Source organism: Physeter macrocephalus, chromosome 11 (assembly GCF_002837175.3).
Source record: "Physeter macrocephalus isolate SW-GA chromosome 11, ASM283717v5, whole genome shotgun sequence".
Lineage (NCBI taxonomy): Eukaryota > Metazoa > Chordata > Mammalia > Artiodactyla > Physeteridae > Physeter > Physeter macrocephalus.
Window position 1 is genome coordinate 97,241,554 of NC_041224.1, and position 26,992 is coordinate 97,268,545.

A 26,992-nucleotide genomic window follows, 5' to 3' on the forward strand; every position below is an offset into this window, starting at 1 on the left:
TAAGTAAATGCCTAAAGTTTGCTCTAGTAATCCCACTCCCACAAAATTTTTTCAAAGAAAAGAGTTATATGCAAAAATGGCATTCATTTTACCATTATTTTATAACATAAAATTGGAAACAATAAGCAAATAAAGTAATGGGACTTCTCTGGTGGTCCAATGGTTAAGACTCTGTGCTTCCACTGCAGGGGGACGTGGGTTTGATCCCTGGTCGGGGAAGATCCTGCATGCCACGTAAGGTAATGGTTAAATAAATATTACATCAAGTTGGTAAAATATTATGTAACCGTTGACACAAACAAGGAAGAACAGTTAACATGGGGAAATATTACAATACGTTAATTTCTAAAAGCTGTTATCATCTCATGTTATGTTTCATTTACTTTAGAAATATGTACTGCATGGGTAGACCAGAAGGGAGCAAGGGAAATAAAATTAGTTAAGCGGATTCTCTTCAAACTGCAGGTAATGCTGTAATGTTCTTAAAATTTTTTTTACAGTATCAATGAATGTCTTATTTTAGTCACAGACTGGTATACCTATGGCCATGGTCAGTAACATTAAGCTTCCTCCAAAACTAATGGCATGGTCACTCCATCTATTTGTCACTTTCTACAAATCCTAAAATTACACTCAAAATGAAGCAAAGCTGAAACAGTGCAAGTCATTTTGAATGGACTTTTGAGGCAGAGGGACCAGAAAAGAAGAGGGTATTGTGTTAGAATTTATAGGATGACTAGCTATTACTCTTTTGAGTCTTGTGGCATGACACCAAACCTTAAAATAAGAAGAGATACTCATACCCTACATAGCAGACTGAAACTTGAAGATGTGAAAAGCCATGTAACAATAGCTGGGTACAATATGTCATTGAGACTGTATGTACATGAGGGGGTAGACAACTTATTAACAAGCAATAGGCAGATACCCTATTTTAGACCTCTTCTACATTTAAGGAGTAAGAGAGTCAAGAACAGAAATGGAATCCTACCTGGAGCAAGTGGGCAGTGGCTAAGGCTGTCAAAGCCACGCCCAGAGCCATATAGTGCTGGTCCCTAGATGAACGCTCCCACCTCTTATGTCTAGGCAGCAGCAGATATAAAAGCCGATAGAATCTCATGTCATGTTCCAATTACATTCAAATAAAGGCATTTGATAGCACAGACCTAAACCCGAGTAAGGGAGACACACTGTGATTTCAAACTTGAAGAAGGGGACTGAGTTATGTAAAATTCTTGTAAAACACTGGGACAAAAATCCCTCAAGTTATTTTGTTTTAACCACAAGTATTTATTGATGGATCAAAGAATACAATTTTAATGGAACAATAAGGCACAACTGTGGATTAAAACAGTTTGCTATACAGCCAAAAGGAGCAAAAAGCCATAATCTTAGTAACTTTAAATATGCAGGTCAAGGAGCCTCTGAAGTACCTCTCTAACAGACAGTGTCAGACAATTCTTCCCTTTTATACAATTCCTATATTACATCACTTGATCACAAAGTAAGACTGATACTTCACCAAGAATTCCTCAGTCATTTATACTTGAGTCATCCAGCCTGGCCACACTTTCTTCGCCACTCTTCCTAATCCCTTTGCAGTGTTTTTTTTTTTTTAAGTAATTCCCTTCCTAAAGTATTGTGTATACATCTTGGATAGCCTTCCAAAGCAAGGAAACAGCAAGCAAGCAATGAGTCAGAGAAAATCAGCCAAGGACAGATGTATGGATGAAGAGACTCATAAAGACAGATGTTAGGATAATAACAGCCTGATTCAATGAGGTCTATACTAAGCTGACTTAGGCAGAGAAGTTGCTCTGGTTCATGCAAAGGCCTATAATTTCACCTCAGGTCGTGCCACCAGTGCCAGAGCCCTTGTTCCTAAGGGATTAGCAGTGGTCTAAGAGAGGAGCTAGGATGTCATTGTAACCAGGTAGCTAATGATACGATACATTCAATGCTTTGGACCTGTATTAGGAGCTGACTATGGCTTCCAGCAGTAACATGTGCCAGCTGTAAAATTCATAGAGAATTTTGTGCAAAACCTCAAGACACTGAGGACAATCTTTAAATCTTGTGGACTGGGATAAGTTAGGCACTTATCTTTCTACTTGGAAATGTGAAGTGAAAAACATTCCAGGGCACACAGCACTGAGGCATAAACCATGCTGCAGAGGTGGGAATACTTTTAGGGTGCCCAGTCTCCTTGTTCAAGCAGCCATGAGAAACACCCCTGACAAGCATATTGTCAGAGAGGCTATTCTGGTGGTGACAGCATCCTCAAACTAAGCAAGCCTGCAGGCATATGGCTAATTTGTGGAGAGTCAACACTGTACTAACAGGAGCAGCCATGTAGGTATGTATGTTGAGAATCGGAGGCCAGAGGTAGAGCGACCTGGGCAAGCCACCCAGAGGTCTTGTCTCTATAACCCTTATCTGTCAAGAACATCTCCAACCAACAGCCCTTTGGTGACAGAGCAGAGGGGACCAAGAGATGGTCAAGACATTCTTCTGAGAGAAGTATTGACCGAAAAGCTCCTGAAGAGGCAACATCCCAAAGACCCATTTAAGAGTAAAAGTAGATTAAAAACTGCCAGATCACTGAACTATACTGCCAAGTCAGAAACACATTTAACAGGCATAGCTTGGGGTGCCAAGTAGAACAGAGGGGACTGAAGCTTAATAAAAAGCAGGGACACTGAAGGATTAAGTGAATGGTAGAGTGGGTGAAAGAGAAGTAGGAAGCAAAGGAGGTATAAAAAAGGATGAAGGAGCATGCCAGAGCCAAGCTGGGGGGAAGGCAGCATGGCTACAGTCCACATCCAGTCAAAGAGCTTTGCTGGCTGGTTCTTGGCATGAATCCCTCTCACTTCTCAGACTGGATGGACACGTGGCATTCAGCAGCAGAACAGGGGGAGATGATATTTAGAAATGGAGATATCCAGCGAATGATACTGAACAGAATTAGACGGGGTGTACCATTCTGTAATGCCCTGTTTTTACACCAAAGGCAGGTTTGTTTTGATGGAACATATTTGGGGTTGTCATGCAACAGCAGTAGTACTTTGGGAGAAGGGGAATGATGGGATGGAGGTGGGGCTGGTGGACAGGAGGACTTTCAAGTTCCAGTTCTTAAATACTAGAAAGCAAGGAACAGTTTGGTCTCAGTCCTTTAGTGAAGAAATCGGATGCTCATTTTCTGTTCTACGTCCACCTTCTCCAAAACCTGTTAAAAAAAACAAAACCCAACGACAGTTACGAAGGTCACAACAGGAGATACTGTCTCAAGCTCTTATGTGAATAATGTTTTTCTCCCTCCGTCCTGTGTAGTAGGATTTAACTTTTTCAAACCAAGAGGTAAGTGACTGACCTTAACAAATTCTGTGAAAGATATGGCGCTGTCCCCATCCTGATCAGCCTCCTGGATAGTCCTGTCTGCGATGCTGCCCAGCTGCTCATCTGAGATATTCACTCCGACCATCATGCGTAGCACCTGCAGGACCAACAGCCAGGAATTACTGGAGACTTGGGGGTGAGGAGGACTCTTCTACTAAAATTAAAGATAAAAGCCACCCCCACCCTCTTTTCCTTTGATGTCCTCAAATATAACAGCCAAAAAGCTGAAACCCTTATGTTCTCATCTAGGCCATTCTAGACAATGATGTGAGCAGAACTCTCTGGCAAGGTCACTGAATAGGAAGGCAAAGCCTCACTTCAGGGAGAGTCCTTTGCATTTTGGTCCTCCCCATTCTTCCTGCCTGGAACGTAGATATGATGCTTAGTGGTACAGCAGCCATTCTGGGACCGTGAGGTGAAAGTCAAATGTGCTACGGATGCCAGAGCAAGAAGCCTGGCTCCTGGACATCATTTAGGTACTGTACCAACCTGGACAATCTATCCCCAGGCTTCTTGTTGCATGAGGCAAACTAGTCCCTATAGGTTTAAGTCAGTTTGGTAGGGCTTTCTGGAATCTCACCCGAATGCAGTCCTCTTTGAGGCAGTGCATTATCCCAGCTATTCCTAAAGTATGGTCAAGAAACATAAAGATCCTTGAAGAGTTAAATACGAAATCCCCCCTTTTAGAAAAATGACAAGTACATTTAAAGGGTTGCGAGAGGGGGCTTCCCTGGTGGCGCGGTGGTTGAGAGTCCGCCTGCCGATGCAGGGGACACGGGTTCGTGCCCCGGTCCAGGAAGACCCCACATGCCGTGGAGCGGCTAGGCCCGTGAGCCATGGCCGCTGAGCCTGCGCACAGCAGTGAGAGGCCCGCGTACCGCAAAAAAAAAAAAAAAAAAAAAAGGGGTTGCGAGAACTGTGGGCAAAAAAGAGAATTAAACACTGTATCTCCAAATTTGTTCTCAGACATAACAAAGAGATCGCCTGCTCCCCACTTATTCTGCTAACATCTTTAGGGTGTGAATATACACTGAAAACTGCTACCTTAAGCAAAACAAGCAACTCCAATGACATGGCTCTTAGACAATATGAAATGGGGGACAGGGTGCTTTTATGATGCCTTGCGTTGCCCTAGTCAACCACCTCTGTCTTCAACAGGTTAAGAGCTGAGCTTTACCCCAGGAAAGCAAGGCCTTCTAGCCCAGCTGTTCACAGGACTCCTTTTCCCCTATTCCTTTACATCTTTCCCCAATCTCTTGAAATAGATTTTTTAAAGTATATTATAGGATTTTCTGAAAAGAAAAAAAGAGCTGAAATATTGACTTGTACCAACACTGTTCCCCCCACCCCCGACCCACAAATCAATTCTTGAAAATCGGAAGTTGTACATTTGGGTAGAAATGTATACAAATTGAAGGATAAATAAAAAGTGGCAATGCTAACAAAAATATTAAACGGCCAAGCCATTTGCCATCTTCCCTGACTGTGTGTGGTCAACTAGACAAATCCATCCTCAAAGAGCAGCTTCTTCAGGTCCCAGTCTAATTATTCTCTGAAGTGTTTTATTTATTTATTTATTTAAAAAATAAATTTATTTATTTTATCTTTGGCCGCGTTGGGTCTTTGTTGCTGCGCGCGGGCTTTTCTCTGGCTGCAGCGAGCAGGGGCCACTCTTCGTTGCTGGGTGCGGGCTTCTCACTGCGGTGGCCTCTCCCGTTGCAGAGCACTGGCTCCAGGTGCGCGGGCCCCAGCAGTTGTGGCACATGGGCTCAGCAGCTGTGGCTCGCAGGCTCTAGAGTGCAGGCTCAGTAGCCGTGGTGCACCAGCCCAGCCACTCCGCAGCATGTGGCATCTGCCCGGACCAGGGCCTGAACCCGTGTCCCCTGCATTGGCAGGCGGATTCCCAACCACTGCGCCACCAGGGAAGCCCTGAAGTGTTTTATTTTTAGAATTATAGAATTGTGCGTGTGTGCTGTGTGTATACAGTGGCGTGGGGACAGGAGTGGTGGTGGTGTCTTAAAAATCACTCATCCAGTCTGTCAATGAGGACATAAAGGTCCAGAAGTGCCTGGACACAGGTCCCAACAGCCACTGGCCCGAGCCGCCTGCCCGGGCCTCCACACCCGGCCAATACTCTTTCCACCTCTCCATGGTGTCACTTTTAGTTCCAGTCAGAAGTTTATTAGCAAATGGAACTTTTATTATTACTATTTTTTTAATGCGTGCTGAGGTTTTTTTGTATATACCCTTTATCGGTTTAAGAAAGCTCCCGTCTCTATTTTTCTAAGACTTTAAAAAAAAATCATGAATTGGTGAGGGTGATAAATTGGGAGATTGGGATTGACATATACACACTACTATATATAAAATATATAACTAATAAGGACCTACTGTACAGCACAGGGAACTCTAGTCAATACTCCATAATGACCTATACGGGAAAAGAGTCTAAAAAAGAGTGGGCCTGTGTATATGTATAACTGATTCACTTTGCTGTACAGCAGAAACTAACACAACATTGTAAATCAACTGTACTCCAATAAAAATTTAAAAATTAAAAAAAAAGTCAACATTGCTACCTTAAAAAAAATCATGAATGGATGATGAATTTTATTAAAATTCTCTGGAAAAGACCATTCAACTTTTCTTCTTTAACCTGCTAACGTGGAGAAATACTATTGACTGGTTTTCTAATTTGAATTCTTTGAATTCCTGGTATAAAGCCACCTTGGCTGTAATACAGTATCCTTTTTATATATTGCTGGATTCGACGTATTAATATTTTGTTTTGGATTTTTACATCTATGTGAGTGAAAGAGACTGCGCTGTAATTTTCTTACTACAGTTTTTCCAAGGTTTTCATGTCCAAGTTATGCTGGCCTCATAAAATGAGTATAGCAACTATCTTTATTGAAGTATAATTGATATACAGTAAAATGTACACATTTAAAATGTACAATCTGGTAAGTTCTGACATATGTTCACACTTGTAAAACCATCACCCTGATCAAGATAATAAACATATCCATCACCCCCAAAAGTTCAACCAGAAATTTTATTTTATTTTCTTATCTTATCCTATCTTATCCTATCTTATGCTGTGCCCCGCAGCGTGTGGGAGGGATCTTAGTTCCCTAACCAGGGATTGAACCCAGGCCCTCAGCAAAAACAGCTTGGCGTCCTAACCACTGGACCGCCAGGGAATTCCCCAACCAAAGCTTTTTATAAAAATCATAATAGGGAAATATAACCACTCAGCCTTTCCTTATGACAAACTTAGCACAAACTTTTTTTTTTTTTGCTGCACAGAGCGGCATGAGGGATCTTAGTTCTCTGACCAGGGATTGAACCTGAGCCCCCTACAGTGGAAGAGCAGAATCTTAACCACTGGACCGCCAGGGAAGTCCCAAGAACAAACTTTTTAATACGAACTGAATAATTAAGAACTACATATTACCAAATGTTTTAGAAATGGCAGTGTCTAGAAAAGTAAACTTTGGTAAAATGTTCAAATCCTCTTCTTGCTAGGATAAAATTAGTTCTCTGACACCTCAACAATCCTTGAGCACGTTTGTCCTAAAGTCATTTCAGGCCTGAGGAACACTCTAGTCACTGACTGGCACTCTGGCCATATGATCTCCTCCCCACTCCCTGCTGCAGGCTTTTTTATCCTAATAATAGAAAACAAATCAACCTTCCACTCCAAAAAATATCTTTCTGGCAGCTAGATTTGGGCCAGAGGATAAAAACATGCAACTATAGAGCGACTGCCTCTATTTTTTCTCTTCAGAACTCAGAAGCCCAGATGTACCAATTTTAAATAAAGTAAATTCTTCTTACTGAAGAAAGATGTCCCCGGGGCTTCCCTGGTGGCACAGTGCTTAAGAATCCACCTGCCAATGCAGGGGACACGGGTTCCAGCCCTGGTCTGGGAAGATCCCACATGCTGCGGAGCAGCTGAGCCCGTGTGCCACAACTACTGAAGCCCGTGCACCTAGAGCCCGTGCTCCGCAACAAGAAAAACCACTGCAATGAGAAGCCCATGCACCGCAACGAAGAGTAGCCCCCACTCGCCACAACTAGAGAAAGCCCACGCACAGCAACAAAGACCCAACACAGCCAAAAACAAATAAATAAATTTATAAAAAAATAAAAAATAAAAGAAAGATGTCCCCAATTCAAAAGCAAAGGACACTATCATTCACCTGCAGACTGTTTTGGTTTTTACTCAGACACAGAAATGTAGGAGTGCCCTGGGTTTGTCCTTAATCTCAACTTAGAAGACTTCTCAAGGCAATGAGTTCAGACTTACTTCAGGGTGAGTAGAAACCACTTTACTTTTTAGTTTTATCTTGAAATAGAGAAATCTCCCCATGGAAATTCCTGAATGTGTTAGCCCCCTAGGGTCCTCAAGATTCATAAATATTTTTAAAAATACCTTTAATTAATTAATTAACTTATTTATTTATTTATTGCCACACCGCGCAGCATGCGGGATCTTAGTTCCTGACGAGGGATGGAACCTGTGTCCCTGAAGTAGAAGCGTGGATTCTTAACTACTGGACTGCCAGAAGTCCCTCAAGATTCATAAATATTAAAAAAAGAAAAGAAAAAAGGAGACTTTTCTCCCCACCTAAACTTGTATTTAGGGAAGGGGGAGTGGGGAGAAAGAGAACGGCAATGCTAATAGGATGAAATGCCAGTCACTGCTATTAGAACAGGGAATTATCTACGGGGAGTAACAAAGGCAAGTGAGTAGTGGCTCAGCTACACTGTCCCAGCAGCAGTTCCTTGACTCTTACATCAAGCCTAAGGACATACGAAACAGCAGCATTTACCTTTGTGTCATCAGAATTACCAATAAGCTGACAATAAATGAACTATCTGATCTAAATCATCTCACATATTTTAGTGCCAGTCTGCACTTAAATGACATTTAGTTAGCTTTTAAAGAGTAGAGACATCTGTGAGAACTCAAGGAGCCATTTCAAGTTTCCCCAGGTCATCTGCTCTGCTTTATATCTAAGACAGGACTCGGCATACAGCAGGTGTTAAATAAATGCTTACTCAAGGAAAGAACAATTCCTGCCCACAAGAATAAGCTGCAGGGCCCAAACACAAGTTATCCGTGTGCATGGGAACTCTCCCACATACCTGTAACAGCTCATCACGGGAGATCTTGTCATCTTTATCCAAGTCATACAGTCGAAAAGCAACTGGTAGGAAAAAACAAGAATTTAGTGGAAATTCAATAGTGTTTTGCCCCTCCTCAAGGAACTAAATATATAAAGGACACCTGACAGAAAACTGACAATGAATTAATAGTTTTTCCAAGAGCAACTGCAATTACCTGTAGAGCTTTTAAAGACATTGTAACATTTAAGAAACTGGGATGCATCTCATAATTGATGGCATCTTAGCTTGGATGAAGTATGGCCCTTTATTGCACAAATCAAAAACGTAATAAGTCGAATGTCCTTTTTCTTTTTTTCTTTTTTTTTTCTTTTTTTGCGGTACGCGGGCCTCTCACTGTTGCGGCCTCTCCCGTTGCGGAGCACAGGCTCTGGACGCGCAGGCTCAGCGGCCATGGGTCACGGGCCCAGCCGCTCCGCGGCATGTGGGATCTTCCCGGACCAGAGCACGAACCCGTGTCCCCTGCATTGGCAGGTGGACTCTCAACCACTGCGCCACCAGGGGAGCCCCGAATGTCCTTTTTCTTAACTTGGAATGTTTAAAAAAAAAAAAACTCCAAAACCCGCAAGTGGCTCTGTCAGTTAAAAAAAAAAAAATTCAAAACCCTAAGTGGCTCTGTCAGTTAGGCCATCTCACACAGCCCAAGTCTACCGTGCACCGCACTCAGGGGGAGCCAACAATAGGAGCCACAGAGGCAACCAAACAGCTGACTACACGAAGTATTACTCTGGAAAAATGACCACTTTGGCAAATTCATGTCAAATTTCAAATAATCCTCAACTACTTGGGAATCCTGAAGGTAAAGAACTTCAGTGTCAAATAGAAATGCCAAGAATTTGAAGGTGTCCTGGCCTTCTCATGCTTCTCCCTCTTTAACAATAGATAAGTCTTTTAGAAACTAGGATATCTGAGAGAGAGCATTCAGAAGAGCAAAAATCATTCAGACAGTGCCATTTTCCTGAAGGGCCACCAAGTGAAAAGTATGGTAACACTGGATGATTTTATAGGCACTGTGACAAATCACACTGAGGAAGTGATTACCTTATAATTATAGCTGAATACACTGTAGTTTTGAGGCTTTGAATCATTTCAAGTATGCCACTAAGATTTTTGGTTTTCAGTAGGTACTGCCAATATTAAAAGGCCCAAATCCAGCTTTAGAGTTATTAAGATATACAGATTTAGATCTGGTCCTTGGAACCCACAGCCTAGTAGAGGAAAGCAACACACACTATGCACTTTAATACAGTCCAAGTGCTCTCATACATATGAAATACCAGGGAACAAAGCATATAGCAGATGTGCCTTTCTGGTTCAAGTAACATTTGAACAAGGTCTTGAAAGACAAACAGAAATCTGATGAAGGGTGGCATTCCAGGCAGAGCTAATACTAGGTACAAGGGCAAGAGAACATGGATGAATATCTAAAAGTTTAAACATCACTCCTTGCCTCCACCAAAAGAAAAAAAAGTGGGGGGGGGGCATGCTGAGTCCACTAAAAGTCTAAGTAAAACTTTTAGAAAAATCTAATTTACTTTTTGTAAGGCACAATATTAAAATTCTGGAAGGGGGAGTAACTAGGAGAGACTTTCTCTGATGTTTGTGTTTTCTTTAATTTGGTTAGTTGAGTAACTAACTTTATCAATTTTTTTTTTTTTTTTGTGGTACGCGGGCCTCTCACTGTTGTGGCCTCTCCCGTTGAGGAGCACAGGCTCCGGACGCGCAGGCTCAGCGGCCATGGCTCACGGGCCCAGCCGCTCCGCGGTATGTGGGATCTTCCCGAACCGGGGCACGAACCCGTGTCCCCAGCATCGGCAGGCGGATTCTGAACCGCTGCGCCACCAGGGAAGCCCAACTTTATCAAATTTGAGACTTTATATGCTTAGGAGGTTTGGATTCCAAGGGGAAGGAGACAAGGATCATAAGTGTTCTTAAAGGAATGTGTGTTTAATATATTCCCAATTTGAAAAAGAATAGGTATATGTATAACTGAATCACTTTGCTGTACACCTGTACACTAACACAACATTGTAAATCAGCTATAGTCCAATATAAAATAAAAATAAAACAGATGAATGGAAAAAATATATATTCCCCAAACTAAACACACATACACACATACACACACACACACACACACACACACACACATAGCTTCCCTTCTTCACACACACACACACACACTCTTCTGCATATGCTGTCATCTTTCTAAAATACCATAAAATGTGTTATTTATTAAAGATTTTGCGATGGAAATCTGTTTGCTATATAACCCATAAATATCTGTTTCTGAATTTCTTAATTGGGGGGTAACTGTAATAAACACTTACATCCCTTTCTGCCAAAGTATTTACAGAAAGCTGAAAAGCTAATTTTTGAAACCAAACTGTCATGGACTGAATGTTTGTGTCTCCCCCAGAATTCCTATGTTGGAACCATAACTCATCCACAATCTGCTATTAGGAGGTGGAATCTTTGGGAAGTAATTAGGGTTAGATTAGGTCATGAGGGTGAGGCCCTCATGATAGGATTAATGCCCTTATAAAAAGAGGAGACAGGAGATCTCTTTATCCTTCTCTCTGTTTCCACCTCCCTCCCCATGTGAGAATACAGCAAGAAGACTGTGAACCAGAAGGGGGACCCCCACCAAGAACCCGACCATGTTGGCACCCTGATCTCAGAGTCCAGTCTCCGGAACTGTGAGAAATGTCTGCTTAAGTCACCCAGTCTATGGTATCCTGTTATAGCAGCCTGAGCAGACTAAGACACCAGCAGAGGGGTAACTAGAGCGATCACACGATAGCATCTTTCAGAAAAAACTACAGCAACGGTAGTTATTTCTTAACTGACTTGGATTCCTGTCACTCAGCTCTGGTCCTGAACCAGCAGAACCAGCATTTTCCCCGAGATAATGAATGGTCAAATGCCAAATGACTGAGCCATTCTGTTAGCTTCTCTCTTTTTCCTCTCCTCCTCTCCCTTTCCCCCCATTCTTAATCCAGGAGACTTGGACTCTCTTGTCTCCAGAGCTGTCATCTCTCATCTCCAGTCCCAGGGCTTTAAATGCTGTCTAATGTTGATGACTCCCAAATGTGCATCTCCAGCTTGGACCCCTCCTCTGAGCTCCTGATGTTGACGGCAGAGCAATACAGTACAGTGGTTAAGACTCTAACTCTGCCAAGTCCTGCCTGACAGCTTACTAGCTATGTCTACGTGAGCAAGTTATTTAATCTCTCTGTGCCTCAGTTGCCCAAGAGGTGCAAAATGAGAGTAACAGAATCCACCTCATACGGTTGTGAGGACTGAATGAGTTAGTACACAAAAGGCACTTTAAACAGTGCCTGGCACACAGGAAGAGCTCAATCAGTGTCATTTACCCGCCGTCACCTCTCTGCCCTCCTCTCCTACCACTCACTTCTTTCTTGATAATGCTTCTTTTTTCTCTGAACACCAAGCACTCATTTCTACCCAAGGACCTTTACACCATTTGTCCCCTCTGCCTAGAGCGCTCTTCTGCTATTCTTGGCATGGTTGGCTCATTCTTAGGGTTTCAACTCCTCATTCTAAAGCAGTGACACCCTCCCCCATCACCCTCTCATCTTACCTTATTCATTTCCTTCACAGAACTTGCCACGATCATAAATTCTGTTCATTCATTTGTCTTTTTCCATGTAGTCTATCTCCCTTATTACACTGTAAGATCTCTGAAAGCAAAGACCTTATCTGATTTATGCACCATTGTATCCTGGGACTAAAATAGTGCCTGGCATACAGGAGTTGCTCAAACATTTGCTTAATGAAAGGCCAAATGAATGATCTCAGTCAAACCTTTACATTTTAATCACGGTTACTTCTTAAACAAAACACTATAGTAAAATAAACATAAAATTTAAGTGTACAGTTGAGTACTTTCACACTGTTGTGTAACCATCACCACCATCCACCTCCAGAACTTCTTCATCTTCCCCAGCTGAAATTTTGACCCATTAATAACTCCCCATTTCCCCCTGCCTCTAGGCCCTGGCAACTTTCTATGAATTTGACTTACTCTAGGAACCTCATAGAGGAGGAATCATATAATATTCACCTTTTTTGTGTCTGGCTTATTGATATTTAGCATAAGTAAATTTTTCTATGTTGTAGCATGTGACAGAATTTCCAGGAGTTCTGTTATTTCTAGGCTGGAATTTCTTTTCATCTATTAAGTATAGCCACTGTCCATTGAGTCAGTAACTAATTTTTTTTTTTTTTTTTTTTTGCGGTACGCGGGCCCCCCATTGCTGCGGCCTCCTCTGCTGCGGAGCACAAGCTCCGGACGCACAGGCCCAGCAGCCATGGCTCACTGGCCTAGCCGCTCTGCGCCATGCGGGATCTTCCCGGACCGGGGCAGGAACCCGTGTCCCCTGCATCGGCAGGCGGACTCTCAACCACTGCGCCACCAGGGAAGCCCGGGAATTTCCTTTTTTTAAGGCCGAATAACATTTCATTGTATGTATATACCACATTTTGTGTATCCACTCATGTTGACGGACACTTGGGTTGCCCCCACCTTCTGGCTGTTGTGAATCATGCTGCTCAGTTTCTTCTGGGTTACTCTCCCAAACTCCACTTCACCAATATTCCTCATCGTCCAGATAAAATATCTTCATGGAGACTCATTTCCCACATTACTCATTATGTGTTATAAAAAACTTAAACTATTTAAGAAGACAATTAGAACGTCAAAAAGGAAGCTTACCATGCCCTGGAGCATTCTAAGATGGGTTGTACCTTCCACATCAGACTTTATAACCTCACTGACCTGAAGAGGATAACAATAAGGGAACCATTCCTGGGAGACAAACAGAGCAGTAGTACTATGTGTGCTTGGGCCTGTGCCTACATAGGTACAGTTCAGCCTTGCGGATTGTCCTTGACCTTCTTTCACGGTGGCATAAAAAAGAAATAGGCCAAAGCATGCTCTCAGAGTCCCTGAAGAGACTATTCTCTGAGGAAGATGGACTATAAACAAATTTGCCTTAGTGGCAAATGTGTTGCTAGGTGTACGATGTTCAGTTGCTCTCAGTCTACAACAAGAAGCGCCATCTTGCTGCTTCCACAGCTCTGTGGGAAATTCAGAGAAAACCAAACTACAGACAGAGGAGAAGACATCCAGGACTCCTCTGTAGCTCTGGTTTCACTGGTCTACTTACATGAATGTGATCCTAACATATAAGATGCAACAGAATTCTAATTCATGTTCAGCTTCCTATAAAAGTTGATCTGAAAGCCAAGACTAAAGTAATGGTAAAAACCATGCATAACTTGCACAGCACTTACTATTCTATCTCACCCTAAAAGTCTGCCATTTCGGTGGCATTCAGGCCTTCTTCCTTCCTAAAAGCAGCTCATCCATGGCTTCAGGGGGCATTCTGTCTCTCTGTCTCTGTCTTTCTTTCCCCACTGTCAGATATGAATAGGGAAGCACATAGCCCAACTGCCACTGAAAGCCACCACGTGACCATGAGGAGCCATGCCTTTGGATGAAACAGACCCGAAGGATGGCAGAGCAGAGCAATAGGAAAAACCTGGGTCCTTGACAACACAATCAACCCTGACGCTTGCCCCACCTCACTCGTAAAGTGAGATAATACATCTCCTTACTGTTGAAGTCAGCTGAGTCAGCTGAAGGCATCCTCACTGATACTCTAACCACCAAATCCCCTAATGCTACCTGCAATATTTTCTTTAGGGTCAATGTGAATTAATGAATTTGCTTATCCACTCACTCATTGATGAACACTTGGGTTACTTTCTTGTTTTAGCTATTGTGAATAATGCCACCACGAACATGGGTGTACAAATATCTCCTCAAGACTTTGCGTATACCGCCTCTCCTGATGGTAGCATCTTGCGTAACTATAATACACCATCAAAACCAGGAAACTGACAGTGGTACAATCCACAGTTTATTCGGATTTCACCATGTGTGTATGTGCATGTGTGTGTAGTCCTTTGCAATTTTATCACCTATGTAGTTTCATGTAACCACCACCACATTCAAGATACAGAGCTGCTCCAGAGCCACAGGGCTCCAATGTCACATCCTGTTATTTAGTGTATAATAAAGAACCACCTTTATTACTGTATCACAAAGTTGTTTTAACATTTTGTTAATTGTATTTCAATGTAATTGGTTTCCTTTATAATCCTATGTATTTCATTTTATGCATTCACAAACATTCCAAGATGGGGTCTACAGGATTCACCAGACTGCCAAGGGAATTTGTGACTTGAAAAAAGTAGAGCCCAGGCTGTAGAGGGAATTCAGGTAACAGGTCTGTGTTACACCTGATAACCTTTAAAGCCTCCTCTAATCCTGGATTAGAAAAGCAAGCATAGTTCCGTAGAGCACAGAATGTTGTCTTTTTTATAAATTTATTTATTTATTTATTTCTGGCTGCCTTGGGTCTTCATTGCTGCGCACAGGCTTTCTCTAGTTGTGGTGAGCAGGGGCTACTCTTCATTGCAGTGTGCGGGCTCTAGGCGTGCCGGCTCAGTAGTTGTGGCGCACAGGCTTAGCTGCTCTGCGGCATGTGGGATCTTCCCAGAGCAGGGCTCAAACCCGTGTCCTCTGCATTGGCAGGCGGATTCTTAACCACTGCGCCACCAGGGACGTCCCTAGCACACAATGTTTCTTAACTGTCTTCTTAACCAACTCACTGGATTCACAGATGCTCCCCCTCCCCTCTGCAAATCATTCTAGCTGATATGGCAGCACACTGCATAGTTGTAGCCAATGGGTGACTCTGGAGTGTCTACTCCACCCGCTGAGTTGGATGCTTACCGAGAGTCAGGTGTGTCAACTGTCCTAGAACTGTGCTATTTGTACTTTTCATAAAACTACATAATTTTATAACAAATGAAACGTGTGAAAAGAAAGTTTTTTGTTTTTTCTGTGTGGTACTTGGGCCTCTCACTGCTGTGGCCTCTCCCGTTGCGGAGCACAGGCTCCGGACACGCAGGGTCAGCGGCCATGGCTCACGGGCCCAGCCGCTCTGCGGCATGTGGGATCTTCCGGGACCGGGGCACGAACCCATGTCCCCTGTATCAGCAGGCGGACTCTCAACCACTGCGCCACCAGGGAAGCTCCAGAAAGTTATTTTTTAAATGAATATTAGATTGACTGCTTTTGAAAGACTCAATATTAAGGCACTGAAGAAAAAAAAAACCCACCAAACTGTTGCTAAAGTATGTGTGGCAGGACAACTGCAAAAGATCAAGGAAAAAATGTTAACAGCAGGAAGATTCTATTCTCAGAATGCTTTATAAGTACCTTTAAGTTCTCTTTCCACTGAAAAGAAACTGCAGCTAGAAACCTTAGACTATACATTATTGATGTGTTCTACACAAAAACGTCACACACCTCCCATCAGCAGAACTTTATCAAAACAAAACAAAACAAAACAACTCTTGGTCCTACATCTAAAGACTGGCCAGTGAATGTGTTTTTATATAATATAAGGTAAATTAAAATGTTAAACCATGTATCCTTTTCTATGATTCTGTGCTTTAGCTGACTTTTTCAATTACTGATCAACTCCTGGTCTGACAACATTTTAAATGAGAAAATTTCTACTACTTTAATGCCAGCATCAGGCAAACATGTAATAAATATATACTAAAACTCATAAAACATTAAGACACAAGGCTTTGTCTCAAACAGTATTTAGTCTTGAAAGAAGAAGAGGTCCGCATACCACAAAAAAAAAAAAAAAAAAAAGGAAAGCAGTGTTTTATTATTTTGGTTCAAAAATCTTCCCTGTCTTATACAACAAAACTTATTTTAGTACTTCTCAAACTCTTTACCTGAAATACTAACAGAGGAGTGAACTCACTCTTATAAGCAAGGGAGATCTGGGGATATGGCCCAAGTGCTACAAATTAAAAGTTTATGTTTCATGTACTATCTTTCAAATGTATGTAAATTTGGCATTATATTCTATAGTTTATCTATATTTGTTTCAATATTAAAAAGCCTTTTAATTTTTCTTTAAATCGTTCAGTAAAAACTTGATGGGCCCCATTTATTCTGTGGCTTCATAGACTTCACTGTGCACCCAAGCAAGAGAAGCTTGGGCTCAATCAATTCAACACAATTTCTTTTCTTTTTTTTTTTTTGGCTGTGCCACGTGGAATACAGAATCTTAGTTCCCCGACCTGGGATCAAACCCATGCCCCCTGCAGTGAAAACGTGGAGTCTTAACCACTGGACCACCAGGGAAGTCCCCAGTTCAATACAATTTCAGTTGCAACTTGTGTTGAATGAAAAGAGAAATTTAATTTTAATTTCTCGGAGAAGTATTGTAAGGGATTAGGCAATATCATACATGAATCAACAAAGGGCAGAGGGAAATCTAACAAGTATCCAAGGAAAGGCGGCAAGAGGCATGGGGACAAAAATTAAGTCTTGCACTAACCTAGCTGTCCACCCCTACTTAAGTCACATCCCAGTATCTATCAAATTCTAAGGTGGGATGCGTCTTTCTCACTGTTGTCACTCTAGCACTTATCACAGTGCCTGGCACACAGGATATATTAGCAGCTAACTCTTATTGCCAGGCACTGTTTGAAGCACTTGACATATATTAAGTCATTAAATCTTCACAACCTTCCTGTTTGAAACTCCTTAATATCTCATTTTACAGAAAAGGAAACTGAGTCCCAAAGATTTTAAGTAACTTGCCCAAAGACACAGGGCCAAAAAGTGGCAGAGCTGGGATTCAAATCCAGCCAGTTGGGACTTCCCTGGTAGCGCAGTGGTTAAGAATCCACCTGCCAATGCAGGGGACACGGGTTCGAGCCCTGGTCCGGGAAGATCCCACACGCTGTGGAGCAACTAAACCCGTGCGCCACAGCTACTGAGCCTGCGCTCTAGAGCCCGTGTGCCACAACTACTGCAGCCTGCGCACCTAGAGCCCATGCTCCGCAACAAGAGAAGCCACCGCAATGAGAAGCCCGTGCACCACAACGAAGAGTAGCCCCTGCTCGCCGAAACTAGAGAAAGCCCGTGCATGGCAATGAAGACCCAACGCAGCCAAAAATAAATAGATAAATTAATTAATTAAATCAAATCCAGCCAGTTTAGCTCCAGGGTCTGAGCTCTTAGCCACTATGTTTGAATAAATGCTTGTTCAGTGAATGAATGAGTAAATAAATGATTTGTGAGAAATGAAAAGCAAATATTTTAAGCCAGAAGACTTTATCTCCTTACAGTGCAGTTTGTTGCTTCGGCTGTTGAGTGGTTCTGGTCCATTCACATCTTTGCTCTTTTCATTATCCTCAATGGGTCGGAAATGAGCCAAGGTCCTCATGAATCCGCGGAAGTTTACCTGGTCCTCTCTGATCAGGAAAGACAACAAAAAGAACATCTTGTCAGTCAAGGCAAGGTGATTATTTCTTATGAATTCAATACATTAACAGGTTTAGCTAGAGTGGACTGAAAGTCCATTTAATGAGGTCTCTTTCCATACGCATGGTACTTCAGGGCTCATAAAATATCTTCAGTTAAGTCTTGCCACAAGGTTGTGAGGTTTTATTTTTACTTTACAAATTATTAACCAGACTTAGAGAGGTGACAGGACTTACCAGAGTCAGTTACCTATTGAATTTACTTCTCTTTTCCCAAAGAGGATTTTAAGTAGCAGCAGGGCTATGCTATCAGACAAGCCAGAACTTGAACTCTCTGGCTTCAGACTCTGCAGCAAACATCAAGTTAAGTCATTTCAACCCAGTGTCTCCCTAACCACCTCTCATGTCTCCCCTGCAGTCACATGTACCTAGTGATATTTTAACGTTAAGGCATATTATGTAAAAGCTGCTTTTGAAATAAAGTTTATTTAGTTATAAAAGCAATAAATACATTTTTGGAAATTTGATAAAAAGAAAAGTAAAGAGAAAAATACCACTTCTAGTTCTACCAATCAGTCACGACCATTGTTAATATATCTCCCAGTAATTTTTCTATGTTTTTTGGATAATTGTGAAATACTGCATAATTTTGTAGCTTACTTTTTTAAACTTTTAGGCATGTCTACAATCAGTATAAACACTTTGAGACATTTTAACCATCTGCACAATAATTGTGTGGCTGTATCATGATTTTATTATTCCCTCATAATTGGATAGATATTTTCCTCATAATGTTTTGAAAGACCTCTTTGTGTATAAAGCTTTTTGGGTACTTAAGATTAGAGAAAATCTTTTTATCACACCACAGGCTAATCAGTAACCCTATAAGAAATAATTCTAAAACTTGAATGAATAAAGAATGTTTTTAATATTAAAAAATAATGTCCCATGTGACATAGTTATTTATCTAAGACAGTCACGGAAAGAACAGGTTGCCTGGTTCCTGTGGCTACCTAAAAGTACATCTGAGTCTTTGCCCCCATTGAATAGATGTGGTATGTCGGGTCTCCTAAGTGCCAGCAAACACAGAAATCAGAGGCCTTCTAAAGGTAGAGTTCAAAGGCTAGCTTGTGGGCCGTACTCAAAAGAATGACCTTTCATTCTTTAAGGTAGCAATACTGCTAATGGAGTGTTATCTCTAAAAAAATGTGAGTAAGAGCTGAGGAATCAAGGAATGTGTAATAAGATCTGAGTCACATGCCAGAACAAACAGATATATGAGTACATAATCACTGGCACGTCTCTGAGTAAAAGGGAATTAAATACCAATGTCCTACTTTCAAATCTCATTCTTTAAAAACAAATTGAACCTAAATACGACCAGAGAAAAACAAAAAACCCAGAAGCCAAATATCTGTATCTGATTAGAGCAAGAAGCAGAGGTGCAGCGTGCTAAGAGCCGAGCAGTGTAGTCCAGCGCCATCCTCAGCCTCCTCATATATACCTCAAGTACATCAGCACACATGTGTCCTTAGCAAGAAAGAGGTCAGTGAAAAGGATGACAGACAACACTATAGTCACAACAAAGGTGGTCTGGCCTTTATAAAACAGCTTTCCACAAGCTGCTTCTTCAAATAATCAATGGTGACTAGGGAACACTAAAAAAAAAGCTGGCAAAATGACTCTACCGGGTTTACTTTTCATTGCAAAAGGTCTGGATACAAAACAGCAGTGAAAGTTATCTCTGGACAGTTCTCTGCAAGGGCTAAAAAAAGGAAGTGAAAAAAGGCAAGAATTCAGCACTAAAACCACACCTGAAACAAATAGGGCATTTCAGGGAGAGAAAAAAAAAAATCAGAAAATGAGGAAGTGTAAGTGATTACTCATGGTCAACATGAATCTGAAAAGGGCAGGTCTCAGTCTGATTGAGTCCTATCTTCACATGAACTGGCTGCTAGTCTTCCCCTTTGACTGTCACTCAAATTTACTGAGTGACCATCTTCTCAACTTGCAAATTCCTTTGCTCTCAATTCAGAGTTCTAAAATTTCCTCTCCACATATTTTATCTGATGGTGTACTCACTGACAGTCTCATTATTAAGAACTGGCAACCATATAACATTTTAAAGTCCTCTGGGTCATATAAACAAGCCACAGGGAACCAGGAAGACATTGTTAAAGAGATTACTTAAAACAAGATAATATGATAAGCTTTATTCAGGAAAAGGCACCTAATTGAATCAGTAAATATTGACTCAGCACTTTGAAGGCAGTGTATTAGGTTAGTGAAGCATATCAAAAGCCTAGTTTTACATTACACAAACCTAAATCTGTTTGAGAAAGTGTGTGTGTGGTAGGGGAACTATATCCATAGTCGATGTCATAAAAGAAAAGTAAAGTAATGTTCTGGTTAAAGGAGGCTAAAGAGATATGACAACTGAGCCAGACTGGGGTCCTATACTGGAGGAAGGGGACATGCTAAAAAGCTTGTTGGATAAACTGATAAAATTGGAATATCAGTAATATATTAGAATACAATAGGTAATGAGGGAAATAGATGAAGGTGGTCAAAGGGTACAAACCTCTAGGTATAAGATGAATACATTCTGGGGATGAAATGTACAGCAAAGTGACTATAGTTAACAACACTGAATTGTATCTTTGAAAGTTGCTAAGAGAGGTAGAAAAAAGTACAAGAAAAAAGAAAGAAAAAAGTAAGAAAAAATAAAATCACATCACAATAAAAAAGTAACTAAAGGGCTTCCCTGGTGGCGCAGTGGTTGCGCGTCCGCCTGCCGATGCAGGGGAACCGGGTTCGCGCCCCGGTCTGGGAGGATCCCACGTGCCGCGGAGCCGCTGGGCCCGTGAGCCATGGCCGCTGAGCCTGCGCGTCCGGAGCCTGTGCTCCGCAACGGGAGAGGCCGCGACGGAGGGAGGCCCGCACACCACAAAAAAACAAAAACAAAAAAAAAAGTAACTATGTGAGGTGATGAATGTGTTAATTAATATTATTGTGGCTATCATTTTTCAATATATACATATATAAAATCACTATGTTGTACACCTTAAACTTATACAATGTTATATGTCAGTCACATCTCAATAAAGCTGGAAAAAAGAATACATAATATTTTATATTAATATTATTACAGCACTTGATAGGTGTGGTAAGTATAAATTACACACTAGATTTCAAAGACTTAATATGAACAAGAATATACAATGTAATAATAATTTTAAAATATTGATAACATATTGAATAATATTTTGGATATATCGGGTTAAATAAAATATATATTGCTAAAGTTAATTTAACTTGTTTATCCAAAATTAATTTAACATGTTTATTTTTAAAATGTGACTACTAGAAAATTTGTAGTAATTATGTATGTGGCCTGAATGATGTTTTTATTAGCTAGGACTGAGACAGAGAGCATACACAAATGAGGCAAAATGTTAACAATACAACAGATGCTTCTGGGTAAAAGACATACAGGTGTTCCTCATACTGTTTGCAAATTCTGTAACTTCTGTAAATTTGAAATTATTTCCAAATAAAAGTTTTAAAAATGTTTAGTTTTACATCAAAGATAAACAGAGATTAAAGACAACTTTGAAGATGGGCTAATAGACCTATCTGAAGTTTAAAACAAGGATGAGGGTAGAGATATTTTAGATATGATTGAGTTAGAGAGGCCTAATGTACTCAGGAGGATCATGGTCTGAGATGACCCAACCGATAGCAACATGCCAGATTAGCCTCAGAAAGGAAGCCCAATAAATGCAGGGACTCACCCCTCTGGAAAGAAGGCATTGATGATCCGGTCCCCTAATGGGTTGATGGCAAGTTCTGGAATCCGCTGAAAGTCTTCCCGGCTGCCAAGAGAATCATCTTGGGTTAGAGATCACTGGCCCTTAGCATGAACTCCTATAGTCATGCTAGAGTACAACCTAACAAGGATATTACCTCCTGGAATTTACTTCTGTGGCAAATTATACCAAATAACTGCAAAGAATAGCACTTTAACAGCTGCCAAGTGTTTCTTGCACCAACTCTGGAGTGGAAGAAGCCAGGTTTGACTATGCCACATTCTAGTGAATTCAGCACACAGGTTATGTCAGTAAACCAACTGACAAGCAAATACTAAGCTGTCCCTGTAAATGATTCCTTGAACATTACTATTTTGTACTTAGTAAGTTTGGAGAATGAAGAGCAACTGCAAAGCATCAAACAATGCAGAGCTTGAATATGGGAGGAAAAATTCAGAGGGGCCTCCGTACCCTTGATAAGAAGATATACAGTACTTATGAAATGCAAGGAATTCTTAGGTGATATTTACATCTAAGTAGAGAATAAAACATGACAGGGACTTTCCTGGTGATCCAGTGGTTAAGATTCCACGCTCCCAATGCAGGGGGCCTGGGTTCAATCCCTGGTCAGGGAACTGATCCCGTATGCCGCAACTAAAAGATCCCACATGCCGCAACTAAAGATCCCATGTGCCGCAACTAAAGATCCCATGTGCCACAACTAAGGTCCGGTGCAGCTAAAAAAAAAAAAAAAAAAGTGACAACTAACTGACTGGCCTTTTCTCCATTGCCTTCTACAGACTAGAAGTATTTAACCACAGAATATGGCAAGAATAGTCATCCTCTCAGAACTTGAAGTCTGTTGAAGTGAATATTGTTAGTAACCATTCACTGTATATACGTTATGTGCCATTCTAACTCTGTTTATATATTTCATCTCATTTGTTTATGTCACCACTTTATCTATACCCTTTTAGAGCTGAGGAAATTGATTTTTTTTTTTTTGGCTGTGCCATGTGGCATGCGAGATCTTAGTTCCCTGACCAGGGATCAAACCCATGCTCCCTGCAATGGGAGCACAGTGTCTTAACCACTGGACTGCCAGCGAAGACCCAGAGCAGAGGAAATTGAGAGTCAGTGAGATAAAGTAACTCGTCCAGTGCTACAGAGGTAAAAAGTGGCAGAACTGCAATTTAAATCTAAGTCTGTAAGTCAAAGCACATGTTCTTTTTCCTAAAAAACCACACTTCTTTCCCATAGTACATAAACTTTTTGAAAGAAAGGTGCTCTCCCAAAAAACGTTCAGTAACTGTTTTTTAAAAAATTCTTTGGTTGATATTCTGTGCCAAAAATATAAAGCTACCTACAACAAAGACAATATATGTACAAAATATCAATGTCATAAAGGACAGAGAAAGGCAGAGGGTTGTTCTAGATCAAAGAGGACTTAAGAGACATACAACTGAACTCAACACATGATCCTAGACTAGGAAAAAAAACTGTTATGAAGGATAATACTGAGCCAGTAGGTAAAAATGGAATATGGACCATATAGAATATGGAATATTATATAATAGTACTGTATCAAAATGCTAAATTTCTTGATTTTGATATGAGAATGTCCTTGTTATAGGGAATACACACTGAAGTATGTGGCAAAATGTTAACAAGTGGTAAATGTGGGTATTGAGTATATGAAGTTCTTTGCATTATTCTTGCAACTTTTCTGTAAGTTTGAAATTATTTCCAGATAAAAAGGGGGAAAAAAGGAATACAAACTCAAAAGGTGATTCCTGCCTTCAAGACGTTTACTAACAGAAGAGATAAAACTTATTCCTTCACCCTCTTTGCACTAGAAGCTAATGAAATGTTCATATTTTACCCAGGAGCCTTCAACTCTCTGGTCCTCTCGTGGTTTAACATTTACAGGGTGCTTAATTAATTCAACAAGCTCATCTCCACCACATCTGGTGGTGACACAGGTAGAAAATGACCCAGGGGACTAAGCACAAAGTTCTGGTACAATAACTCCAGATTCTAATCTTCTTTCATCATTTAGGGTAATAATTTTTATATCAGTTAATGAATAAGAAGCCATTCATAAGATAACTAGGTTGCTTAAAATGATGAAAGAAAGAAAATTACTGAGGTCCTGATTATTTAATTCAACAAACATGTACTAAGCACTTACTATATAATGTGTTCTATAATACAAAGTCTACATTATCAACATAATGTAGCTCCTCTTGTTTGACAGAGGTTAAGAAACAATAATTACTCCCTTTTAAATGAAGATTAAGGCTGATTTGAATTGCAAGGCCACATACCTCAGTTTAATGTCTAACGAGCTTAAGTAATTTTAGCTGCAAAAAGATACAGTTTAAATACCAGGCCTAGTATCAGGTGCTGAGTCCACAACCTAGCCTAACCCCTTCGGTCTCAATGAAGAATCTAGTCGTGGACTTCCAATGTCAATAAGGACCTAAACCTTGTCTTATGACACTTTTAAACTTTACTCTTAGAATTTAGATTGTATATAAAATGGGGTCTATAAAATCAAGGGGAATACAGTTGAAAATATAAATATAAAAATGAAAGATGGGGCTTCCCTGGTGGCGCAGTGGTTGAGAGTCTGCCTGCCGATGCGGGGCACACGGGTTCGTGCCCCGGTCCGGGAGGCTTCCCTGGTGGCGCAGTGGTTGAGAGTCCGCCTGCTGATGCAGGGGAAGCGGGTTCGTGCCCCGGTCCGGGAAGATCCCACGTGCCACGGCGCGGCTGGGTCTGTAAGCCATGGCCGCTGAGCCTGCGCGTCCGGAGCCTGCGCTCCGCAACGGGAGCGGCCACAACAGTGAGAGGCCCGCGTACCGCAAAAAAAAAAAAAAAAAAAGAAAGTATAAGAAATAGTTTATAAACTGTCAAACAATATACAGTTCATTATTGTTGGTTGTTCTATAGTGGAATGGAGATCATCTGGACAGTATCTCTGAAACTCAGCTTCTCAAATTTGTCTGCCAACACAAATCTAATGGAGAAATACTCCAAGCAGCTCACATACCACAAGTGTTATAATTCATTCAAAATGCAAATTTTTGTGTGCTCATTAAAAAACATACCAATATTATATTCTATCTCAGTATACCTAGGAAAATCTTCCTTGAGGATTAAGACATTATTACTGGTAGTAGGCAAATCCAAGAGCAGAACCATGTATAATGGCATTTTTTATGGCCAAAAAATTCACAATGAAGAATTGTTTTCCAGATATGTACAAGCACAGGGATGCTCTGGGAAACCATTTTTGAGACCTCAGTAACCAGAAATGCCATCCCTCTACACTGATCTTCACTGTGCAAGTTCTTTCTCTTATACAGAGATGTAGCCTCACAGTTAACTTCTTATATTTTAAGGACCCAAGGTAGATGCCAAGTTCTTTCTCTTATACAGAGATGTAGCCTCACAGTTAACTTCTTATATTTTAAGGACCCAGGGTAGATGCTTAGATAACTTATACATAATGAGGACATTAAAGTCTGCTAGTTGGACATACCTGTGGGAACACACGTTCAATTAAGACCCAGCAATCCCACTACTGGGCATATACCCTGAGAAAACCATAATTCAAAAAGAGTCATGTACCAAAATGTTCATTGCAGCTCTATTTACAATAGCCAGGACAAGGAAGCAACCTAAGTGTCCATCAACAGATGAATGGATAAAGAAGATGTGGCACATATATACAATGGAATATTACACGTATATATATGGACATATATACACTACCAAATGTAGGGTGGATAGCTAGTGGGAAGCAGCCGCATGGCACAGGGAGATCAGCTAAGTGGTTTGTGACCACCTAGAGGGGTGGGATAGGGAGGGTGGGAAGGAGGGAGATGCAAGAGGGAAGAGATATGGGAACATATGATTCACTTTGTTGTAAAGCAGAAACTAACACACCATTGTAAAGCAATTATACTCCAATAAAGATGTTAAAAAAAAAGCAATTCAACAGAATAGTCAAAAGCAAAAATCTTTTAAAAATTAAAAAAAAAGAAAAAGAAAACAGTTTTCTGGGGACTTTCCCGGTGGCGCAGTGGATAAGACTCCAAGCTCCCAATGCAGGGGGCCCGGGGTTCAATCCCTGATCAGGGAACTAGATCCTACACGCATACCGCAACTAAGAGTTTGCATGCCACAACTAAGGAGGCTGCCTCCTGCAACTAAGGAGGCCTAGAGCCACAACTGGGATCTGGCGCAACCAAATAAATAAAATAATTAATTTTTTAAAAAGAAGTTTTCCACACTTTAGTATAATAGAGATAAATTATTTACTATTTGTATTTATTATGTAATTATTTATATTTATTAACATTGAAATGATAATAATTTCCGTTATCTAAAACATTTAATATTTTAAATTAAATTGATAAAAATGATTTTTTTTGTCTTGGTAATACAATTTTTTTTCAGGTTTGCCAGGTGAGGGAAGTAGCAGTTAGAAAAACTAATTAAAGGAACTCTTAAAGAATGGGTCGACTGCCCACTGTTGCCAGGTCCCATCCCAAGAATATAAAGCCATTTGTCCCCAGGATAAAAATGGAGAACTGCTATGGAAAGAAACTGAAAGATCCACCTGGGCAGGGTTTTGGCCAAGTGTGGGAGGCTGGCTCCCCAGGAACACAGTCCTTTTATTTGGGGAAGAGAGTTGCAAATTTGTCCCCTTGCTCCCTGACTGTATGCCCTAAAGTGAGGTCTAGCAACTTACTGGCCCTGCTCAGAGTATAGAGGGCTTGAAGTCAGTTCTTCCATCCAGGCAAAGACCTGTGGAGAAAGCAACCACAAACAAGCCCATGCCAGTTTTCTACAGTAATCCATCCACACTTTTTCATAAATATGAACGGACAACCAACACTTACTGGCATTTTGGGAAAATCAATAACATAAAAAAGTAGGATCAAGATGAATAGAGATAATCATAATTCAGGGAACAAAAAGGAGTTCTGAAAGATTCTAGTAAGTAACGCAATAGATATTTGATAAGTTCTTGCATCTGTAAAACAAAAATAAGCTACTATGATAGAGCAGAGGTCAGAGAACGAGATAGTTTCTTGGAAATTAAAAATATGATTGTGGGGCTTCCCTGGTGGCGCAGCGGTTGCGCGTCCGCCTGCCGATGCAGGGGAACCGGGTTCGCGTCCCGGTCTGGG

General features: G+C 41.0%; 1 protein-coding gene across 1 annotated transcript in view; it reads right to left on the bottom strand.

Moving 5' to 3' along the window:
* Positions 1-1,269: 1,269 nt before the first annotated feature.
* The window catches only part of CHP1 (calcineurin like EF-hand protein 1), a 39,936-nt gene continuing 14,213 nt past the window's right edge, over positions 1,270-26,992 (bottom strand). The window contains exons 3-7 of the mRNA XM_007111702.2: positions 21,774-21,854; positions 17,843-17,970; positions 8,551-8,612; positions 3,371-3,493; positions 1,270-3,226 (exon numbers count right to left, since the gene is read on the bottom strand). Of these exons, the coding sequence (XP_007111764.1) occupies positions 3,173-3,226; positions 3,371-3,493; positions 8,551-8,612; positions 17,843-17,970; positions 21,774-21,854 (448 nt within the window). The 3' untranslated portion in view covers positions 1,270-3,172. The remainder of the gene's footprint in view (positions 3,227-3,370; positions 3,494-8,550; positions 8,613-17,842; positions 17,971-21,773; positions 21,855-26,992) is intronic.